General features: G+C 44.0%; 1 protein-coding gene across 2 annotated transcripts in view; it reads right to left on the bottom strand.

Annotated features, from left to right (window-relative positions):
- Positions 1-3,315: 3,315 nt before the first annotated feature.
- Positions 3,316-10,380, bottom strand: part of ATG4D (autophagy related 4D cysteine peptidase) — a 72,998-nt gene continuing 65,933 nt past the window's right edge. For both annotated transcript variants that reach the window (XM_085600765.1, XM_085600766.1), the window contains exon 11: positions 3,316-7,447. In XM_085600765.1, the coding sequence (XP_085456891.1) occupies positions 7,262-7,447 (186 nt within the window). In that variant the 3' untranslated portion in view covers positions 3,316-7,261. The remainder of the gene's footprint in view (positions 7,448-10,380) is intronic.

Raw genomic sequence — 10,380 nt, 5'->3', positions numbered from 1 at the left:
CGAAGTATGCCATCAAAAAGATGGCTACTCCTGAAAAATCGTGTCCACCTCACAGCAGCCCACCTTAGGGGTGGTACTAGCCTGGAGGCGGCACGCCTATTTGACTAGCTAATTTTTCCACCTGCCCAGGTGCCAAGTGGACTCTGCATAGGAGGGGTGGCTTCCTGTCCTTGAGAGGTGACAGATTCGCATTCCAAAGGTGGCAGCTCCCTTGAAGCTCGTCAGCCCAAGGCTAATCATAGTGTCATCCTGTGGGAGAGGGTGTTACACCCTCTTCCTGGCAAGACACTTGTTCTGGGTCTCCTGAAAATAAAGACTCTCACCCTAGCAGGCTAGAACAGAGTCTCAGGTGGCAGGCTGGCAGAAACCAGTCAGCAAGCACACCAGAGGCTGGTAGGTTTTCAGGGGGCACTTCTGAAGTGCCCTCTGGATGCATGTATTCGTAAATCCAACACTGGCATCAGTGTGGGTTTGCCAATACGGGATGTTTGATAGCAATCATGTCTAGTTTCAATGAAGCCATCATGTGGCTGGGGAACTAGTTTTCACCAGTGTCCAGCACATGTTCTAAAATGGCTTCCCTGGTCATTTGTACTGGCGGTAATGGAAGTGGCCAGCACTAGGGCATATCTGCCCACGCGGTATGCCCTCACATGTAGTACTAAGCAACTGGTCTTAGGTCTGTCGAGCATGCCGTAGGGGTGACTTACAAGTATCACATGCAGTGGTAGGGGACATGGCACACAGGGATGTGTTACATGTTGCGTTTTCACCTTTGTCTGAGCCAAGACACGCAGCCTGCAATGGCAATCATGCATGTGCTTGGTGAGGGGTCACTTAGGGTGGCACAATCCAAGCTACATCCCATTAGGGGCCCTCTTTAGTACCTCAGGCCCTAGGTACCTGGGGTACTATTTACTAGGGACTTACAGAGGGTGCTAAAGGTTTTGAAATTGAGTAAACAATGGTTCATTGTTAGGGAAAAAACACTGGTACTGGGAACCTGGTTAGCAGGGACCCGGTACACTTCAGTAATAGTTGCATCAAAAACCAGGCAAAAAGAGGGGAGGGGTACTGCAACAAAAACCCAGTTACCCACAGATCAAAAGTCAGTTTTTACTTCCAGTCCCTTGGTCGTGAAGATGGATGGGTCTGTGTAGAGGGCATGAGAAAGATCCCCAGGCCTGAAATTTTTTCAAAAGAGGTGGGAGCGTATATTTGCTAAAACCCATTGTGGGGAGGATAGACTTGTGGTAGTCTGATTAGGCTACTTAAAATCGAGGCTTGAACAGGGATATTTTGCAGCAGCGTTCTTTCTGGGAGGCATGGTTCAGTTGAAACTAAAAGTTGGGGTGGGTGCAGATCACAGGAGGGACCACTGGTCATCAGTGCTTTGATAATTTTTATTAGTTAGAAGTAGGCCAGATCGCATGAGGAGAAGAGTGAGGTGGTTGCATTAGCATGATTTAAATCCACAAACATGTTTCTTTTAAGGGTGAGCAGTTGGTGGTTGAATAAAGTCTGACTGTGTGTGGAGATCGATAAAGACGATAAGCAATGATCTATCCAGATGCCAAGGTGTGGGTTGAGGAAGCTGGTGGTAATACCCCCGGTTTAGACTAGGTCTAGTCTTTAGTTGTAGGTAGGTACAGAATGGAGGTGGTTTTGAGAGTGGACCATGCTGAGTAAGCCTTTGACCAAGGTAAGGAAGACCACCTCTATAGAGAAGTTAACTTGCCCTACGAATAACCTTCTGTCCAAAGTGAGGTGTTGGTAACTTCATTGAAGGAATTGAGGAAATACCCATGTTGTGCTTGCGATTATCGTAGTGTGAGATCTGAAGATTAGTGGCAGCAGAGGGGCTGGGCTGAAGGCAAGCATTTTAGCGGGGAGGATGAGGGTTGCTGAGATGGAGGCAACCTCGGAGATCCTGCTAAGGACTGCTATTCCGGAAATAGGCAAATAGTTTGAAGCCTTTAGTACGAAATGCATTCAGGTTGAAAGTGTTTAGTAAGAAAGGGAAAAAAAATAGAATTTTAAACTTTTACCATTGTCACAACTTGTTACCACCTCTTGGCTTAGAAGCCCAAAATGGCACAGACCGGAGTTAGAAAAGTAATTCTATCCAGCTGAAGTAATGGCGGAGCAAAGTATTTCCCACAGATGAAGTTATGTGCAGATCATCATTATAAAAAAATAAAACACAAAAACAAGTTTAAATCCCTACTCAAACGGTTATGTACATAAATAACCAAAATTATCCTCACTGAATGCTAAATGTGTCAAACTGAGGGCCGATTTATAATTTGGCGGATGAAGTAATCTACATGGGCCTGGCAGAGGACTTAACATCCGCCAGGCGAGACTTCTACGCCTGCCAAATTAAGACATGGCCAGCAAGCTTGAGGTCATTTCTAAAGCATTGGCAGAAACTGCTGTCAAGGCTGTTTACAGTTTTGTGCAGGGCTCCGTCAACATGACGGAGCCCTGCACTAAACTGTTTTCTTTTTATTTTCAAATACAAAATCCTGAACCTGGATTTTCCTTTTGAAAATAAAGAAAATGCTCCCCTCGCCATGAGAGTCCTCTCCCACGGCAAGGTGAAAATTTAGCAGTTTTCACTGCTCTTACCATCAGGGTTTTCCTGGCGGTGAAGAGCAGTGAAAACTGACCTCTAATTTCGGCGATCTAAAGGAGATGGGCAGAATCAGAGGTCTGCCTCAGACACCAAAAGCCATCAGGGGAGGAGGTGAGGGGTTTAAATATGACTCTACACAGCTGTTGGAGGGGGTTTAATCACAGCAGAGACTCCTCCGTCTCGTACGCCGGCGTATCATTATCTTGGTGGTATAGATACTCTGGCGCAACAAAGTATCAATACCACTAAGATATAACTGGGCCCTTAAATCTATTTCAAACTACGCGTTCAAAACTACTACACTACATTTAGTTTCACCCCCTCTTGGAGTTAGGTCTCTGCCGGTGGTTTATACTGTGGGGTGCAGAATCAGGCAAGGATGGAGTGCTTGCTGTTGTGATGAAGCAGCAACAGAGAGAAGACTGAGAGTGCTGCATGTGTGTGTGTGTGTTAGTTGGGCTAGAGCAGGGGGTACTGGTGGGCAAAATTGTGCTGTGGCCAATGCTAAGGTCTCATCAATGAGTAACGCTTGCCTGTGCTGGCAGAAACTAACCCTAGGGCAGCAAGGGGTCCCAATCGGAGAATTAATGTGCATCAATATAGTTGTGCTAAGCTTACCATCAACCGACAGTCAACCACTTCTGAAAATGAACAAAAATAACCTCACTTCAATAGCATTCTGTCTGTAATGTCGGTTTATTACTATTTACAATATACAAGCACAAATATATTAAAAACTGAGTTCTCTTTGCAGTGTAAAGCTAACGGCGAAATCCCTGGTCATATTTTCAAGTTTTCAATAGAAACCTTTGATCATAAAGGCCTGGAGCAGTGTCGAAGACAACACTGCTGTGAGATCCAGCAGGAGCCCGACTGAAATCCAGCATCAAATAACAGGTATTGAGACAGGAAGATACAATAAGACAGTTTCAGCTAAGTTAATGACGCACACAAAAAACTATATGAACAGCTGTGACAATCAAGTACAGTTTAACAATCAAATCAGTAGTTCAAGCACAGTGAAACATTAACAATTTTAGACTTGGAAGTGTTTGAAAGATGATGCAGTGGTGCGGTCTCCCACCTGAAATCTTCCCAACAGTTAGCTTGAATGCTACCCGGACATCAAATACAGTAATTTTGCAAATATTTAAGCCTAGAGGTGAACTGTTAGTAAAAAAAAATATATATATATACATATATACAAATTCTTTATTATGAGGTGAAGCAAAACTATAAGAAAATGGGACTAGGTTAGAAGACAGAAAAATATTAAGAGTTAAAAACTGCTACCTTAATATTCCCAAAAATAGACCTACCCTACTACGTCAAAAATCAATAAAATAAATACATTGAAAATCAAAGGCAAAAACGCAGCAAAAACATTGCACACAGCATTGTCGTTGGTGGCAACGTAAATCAAACAGGGTTATTTTTTGCCATTGAACTTGGGATGAGAAATGTAACATGTATCTGCACACATCTCCTGTTATTCCATAGAGCTCTGCTCGATCACGCTGCGTTTAATCAAAAATAAGGTACTTTGCCACACCTCAAAAGACCACACGTCAAACGCTGTGCCAAATGTGAAGAAAAGCACCTGGCTTAGAGAGTTCTTTATTTAACGTGCGAAATGGGAAACTCGTGGGCCTGACCTGACCTGACTGAGCATTTATTGTCTTCACGGTCTGTCCCAGTCTTGGCCAGAATTACAACTTGCACATGTAACTAAGAGTGTGCCACCTGCCAACTTTTCCCAGGTAATCTGAAACAAATGGGCACACCTGAGGAAAAAGACACAATGCATTGTTCTGTTATTCAAAATGGACTAGGAAGGAATGATATGAGGAGAAGCCAGAACTGGTGTTAACTCAACACCACAGACCACACGCCACACATCATACAGAAGCACCAAATGCTCATAAATAAAAGAGAATGCCTGCCCATTCCCCCAACCATGATGCTACAATTTCTGCTTGTGATGCAGAAAGAAACGTAAGAGTTGTGCACATAGGAATGGTGACAACATATTGTTGATAAGCAGCAATACCTGGTGGTGCCCACCTACAACCGTGAAGCGGTAACCACGCTGAAATCCTCGAGCTGATAAGATATACCAGGAGGCCCCAGTGCTAAAATATAAAAGGAGTAAACTGGAAAAAATGTCTTTTAAGATAAAATCTTGAAACTTCGCACAATGGAACCTATTTTCCTAATGACTGTGAAATTTAAAATACTATTTTTAAAAACATTCCCTCAACTATGAGATCTCCAACACACAATTTGTCTTCTTTTGGTGGCACGGTAAAGAGAGTGCTAGGGTCTAGAACTACACTTCACCCGCAGAAATGCCCCAGAAAACAAGTGAAGGGGACATTTATTTTTGATGGCCCAAAATCCTTGTTCCTCAATAGGAAAGCCAACATGGCCGAGCCAAAAAGCCTGAAACTCATTCCCCTCACGCGCAAACAACCAATGTCATGTGTCAACCTAGTCAGCACAAAGATTTATCACTGCTGGATCATCGTATACCCACTGCCCCATCATCTTAGCTTGATTTAAAACAAGAATAAATACATAAATTAAACAAACCTATAAGTGGTAGAAACTGGATCCATTAGGAATGGAAAATACAGGAGGGGTAGTATTATGCTGCTCTACAGCATCACTGTGGACTGGCAATACTGCCTGCAATTTTGCTAAAGCAGCTTTGATAACGTTCTTGCAAGTGTTAAAATACTAGTATATATTCTAAAACAAACATATTTTTAAATTCCCTGCCTTCTTTAAACTGAGCATTCCACAGGGGAGAGAATGAACAACTTTGATGAAAACAATCCTAGACTCCCGTTATTGTCAATATTTGGTATCCAGCCATCCAGCTGTGTTACAAGCCCACAACACTTGTAAATAGTCAGCAGTGCAAGGGACAGCAGGTACTCAATAAAAAATGTGCGGAAAATATTTCATGACACCTGAAGACCCAAAATAGGTCTTCACTCATTGTATTAAAGAAAGCATTCTACAGAAATAATGATGAAACAATGTGAGCAAACATGGACACTGCTGTGGTGTTCACAGCCTAGTAAAAGGTCTACTCCAAAGAAAGGGGTATTTAGCAATGCTGGGCCACAAAATTAAGTTCAAGCAAAAGAGTGCCTACTATATAAGTGGACAAGTCGGGTTTGTTTACATTTCCAGGAGCATCTTGCATAAACAAGAAATGGTGCACTTATGTCCAGCATCACAGCAATAAGAAGGTGATCTACCCGGATGACAGGCAGCCACACTCTCTGCATGCTATTTTGAGGAACTATCTAGTAGATGTTGAGATGATGTCTGGATAGGAGGGTCCCATAGGAAGATGTGAGAGTCTTGCACGATGTCACAACACTGTGGATGTCTTCAGTAGCCGAGAACGAATGTACACAATGAACTTTAAAACACACTCCTCTTTCAGCATCTTCTTAAAAAATAATCAAGCATGCACACACACAAACAACACACACACACAAAGTAATTATACATGCCTGGAGGCTCAGGACCCAAAAGCAAGTAAAAAGTTAAAAAATAAATATTAATGCATACTATACTCTGAAATTTCATAAAGAAAAAAAAAGCTCAAAATGTTTTGCAAGTCAAGCAGGTTCCAGTACCAAATGCCAGGCGGCATAGCTAATAATCTTGAGGTTTAAAGTTCTATTTGACTTGTGTGTATAAGTGGACACAGTAGTGGGTTCCCTCTCAGGAGACAAAAGGTTTAGAAGACACATGGGTGACAAGGGAGTCATTTTCGTAAAGCCGCTCTGCCTGCAACACCTACTAAGAAAAGAAGCCCATTTCCCAGGGAAAAAGGGAGCTGCCACAACTTAATAAAACTGTTCAACATGTATACAGACACAGTTTGCAAGGTACATGCCACTTGATTGTTCCTGTCCGGAAAAACAGTACCAATTGTTTCGTTCACGACAAACCTACCAGCGAAATGCAGTTGTTTGCGGTTAACCTGGCATTTTTGTAGTGCAGAATCAAAAACCAAATCACAATAACCAAAGATGTTCCTGCAATTTGCCTGATGAAATGAGGAATAGGGACTTCACACCAAACTGCAAACCTCACTTTTGGATGTGAAAAACCAAAAAGAAATACAGAGCTATCCCGTATCTGGGCACTGACATGTTGACACTCTCTTCCAGCACAATGTCTTGTTCTCCAATTCTCTTGGGCTGCATATATGTGACTGTGGTCTATCCAATACCACTGACGGCAATGTTCTAGGAAGCAGCAAAGTAAGCTTCCTGTAAAAGGGAGAGCAAGTGCTCCATATCAAAAACTGGAATCTTTGCCATAATGACTAGCAAGGTCTTGTGTGACAATCACCGCCTGATGATGCTTTCTGCAGGAAAGAAATTCACCCTGAATACTGTGACCTAGGTTTGCTTGACCAGGAAGCCCACAGGATTGGAGGTCTTGATTTCTGCAAGTGGATGTACCCCAAAGAGGGGAAAGGTATCGCCAAGAGAGGATAGTGACTAAGAAAGGGTATGTCCATGAGTCCTCCTTTTTCACCACAATATGGCTGCCTTTACCAGCAATGAGAGGTGCCTCAACCGAGTTGGGATATTATAAAAAGACAAATTCATCTGAACTTAGCCGCTTGACTTTCCCCCGGTTCTCCGTCCGGCGAGAGATGTGCACAGTCTGCTCAGCGATTTGTGAGCATAGCTCTTCCAAGGCGTAGTCCTGAGCATGGCCCTCCACAAAGCTGAAAATGGGATAGATGTCCTTCGACGATGACAAATTAAGCACCTGGGCAGCAAAAACAAGAGCAAGAAGGGGGGAAACAAAAGTTAAAAAAATTACTGCACTAATTACACTTTTCTCCACACACTTTTTACTACAGTCTTATAGCAACATGGAGCAGTGTCTCAACTTAGATGTACTAACTTTATCAACTATTGAGGGTTGAAGGTTGGCAATCTTGGACATATAAGCAGCAAATGCATCAGGGCTTCCCATCTTACCACCATATTAAAGGTTAATATCAAGAGGAGCATGTAAACGAAATATCAAAGTGCCAAGAAAACAAATCCAAGCTTATTTCAAATAGAGTAAAATGTAGTGCACTGCAGCAGCTAGACCAGTTTAGTTTTTTAATGGAACTTTGCTTTACATAAGTAGTGCCTGAAGATACGACATTCCACCAGAATAATACTAAATGATTCAAATGTGCTTTTTTTTTAAATTAATTTTTTTATTAACTTTTACACCTTTTATCTAGCTTTTGCTATGAAAATGTATGAACGTGTTTGTACATTACCCTGCATGATAGCGGTCTTGCTCACCTAAAGGACCCACACACAAATTACACACAGACTGCCATTGAAAGCTGCGTGACATAGTGGAAACCATGTTTTGAAAACATGACATGGCACACCCCCTGTGTGCCATGCCAAAGACACTGCATGGGCTATATGGAGGTCACCCATACAGCAGGCCTAGGTGCCTTAGTGCGGGGTACATTATAGCACATGTGAGGACATATCTGCATAATATCAGATAAGCTCCTGTAATATCTAGCCCCATTGCTGGATACTACAAGTGAGCACCATTTTAAGATAAGGTGCTGGCCAAAACGAGTTACCCAGCTACATAATGGTTTCACAGAAACACAGGGTGTTTGGTATTAAACACCTTGAATTAAAAAAAAAAAAAAAAACACAGATTCCGGTGTTCACTTTATTAATACCTGCACCCAGAGGGTACCTTAGAGGTACCCCCTGAAACCCACTAGTCCTCTAGTGTGCTGGCTGGCTGGTACTGTCCAGCCACCACCAGAGACTAGATCATGACCCCTTAGGAGGTCAGAAACGATGCCTCCTCTGGCAGTAGGTATTTACACCTCCTCCAGCAGGATGGCTAGTAAATTAGCATGTGAAGGCAGGGAGCTTCGAAGAGCCCATCGCCTTTGATATGCGAGCCTGGCCTTCCCCAGACCTGCGAGATGTCACCCCCTCATGGCGCCCATTTAGCACAAGGACAGGCAGGAAATTAGCTATGCAAGGAGACGTGTTAAACCTCCAGGCTAGTCACACCCATAGTGTTGGCTACCAGAAATGAACATGAAAATTAGGATTTCCTCATCTTGGCTGTGATGAAATTAAGAACTCCGGGACAGGATGAGGTCCATTTCTCACAGGAAGTGGTCAACTAGGGGGTGTAGTGGCCCCAGGGGTAAGTAGCCCATTGGCTACTACCCCTCACGCCCCTTAACCCAATGCCCCTAAATTTAGTATTTAGGTGGCCTGCTGACAGCAGGAAAACAGATGCGTCTGACAGGAGAAGAAAGAAGGACAAAGATGAGCCCAGGACATGAAAACTGATTAGCAGCGACTGTCTTGGCACAATCCCTGCTAGCTGTCCCAGACAACTGCATGGATCTGGCTTGTCCAGAAAGCGGTGTCACCTCCAAAAGCTGTGGAAGAGTGACCCAAAACTTCACCTGGCCAGGAATATCTCCCTTGGAGCAGAAGAGCTGCTTCCCCGCATGTGTGCAGGCACAAAAAGGACTGAAAGGAGAGCCTTTGCCGGCCAGCGTGATCCTGCCAGACCAAACAGTTCTGCATGAGCCCCCCCTTGGGCTTCATTCAACTGGCACCCCCCCCCCCCCCAGTAGCCTCTCTTGACAGACAGCAGGAACTGCGAGAGTCTTGGACTGCAAAAACACAACACCAAGAAGCTCCACTGCACCCACGTCCCATAGACCGGGGAGAAGTGGACCAACAGTGCTAATGGGGTTCTGAGACCCTCAAGAGCAAAGCCCACCTTTGGGTTTGACCGGACTGGTCCCCCAGTCCCGCCTACTTTGCAGCCCCTTCCCCTCCCACAAATGCAAGAGCCTTCTGCAGTGAGACCCCACCACTGCAGCAAAGCCCACAAGCCTGAGTTCCAGTGGACCAGTAGTCTCCCTACGTGCCCGAGCATCTCAAGGACTGAGCCCCCCTTGTGAGTTCACCCGGACTGGCCTCCTAGTCCCTGCTTGCAGCCTCTGAGACCGGACTATTCCCCATTGATTTAAATGGGGCACCCAATGCTATATTGACCTCTGCACTCGGACGCCCCAGAGCCGTCTGAGGTGACCAGATTGTGCTGCCTTGGACCTCGTCCCATACTTACCCAAAGCATTGAAGAACAGACCTGTAAGTCAGTGCTAAGTACCCACATGCAGTATATGTTTCTTTCCCATAGGATAACATTACTGCTTTAAAAGATAAAAGTGCCAGTGTACTTCTGTATACTGAAAAACCGTGATACCTCACCCAATGCAAATCTATTTATGTATACTTACAAGACAGCGATATCTCAAAACAAAGTACATATCCAATTAAAAAGTTTTGGGTGTTAAAAATATATATAAACTAAGCGTTATTTTGGTAAATTGGTGTGGATCTCCTTCAAGGGTGGGCATCATTTGATTCTGTGTGTGTGTGTGTAACAAATGTCTAGCACTCCTCTCTGATTAGTCTAATGCTGCTCGACCACACTATCCCCAAATAGAGCACCTTGGGTTTGCTGTTCACTTATAGGGTATACCAGGACTCTTTACACAGTATACCTCTTTTTGGTATACTATATAAAGAGCCAGCTTCCTAGAGGTATTGGAATTCCTAAGAAGAATGCAGAGTGGAACACTCTTTTTCCAGGCTTCTGGTAGGTGGGTAGTGAGTGGGTTCACCTCCATT

This window comes from Triturus cristatus, chromosome 4_2 (genome assembly GCF_964204655.1).
Source record: "Triturus cristatus chromosome 4_2, aTriCri1.1, whole genome shotgun sequence".
Lineage (NCBI taxonomy): Eukaryota > Metazoa > Chordata > Amphibia > Caudata > Salamandridae > Triturus > Triturus cristatus.
Note: the sequence above shows the minus strand (reverse complement) of the source record. Positions and strands in the feature narration are given on the sequence as shown.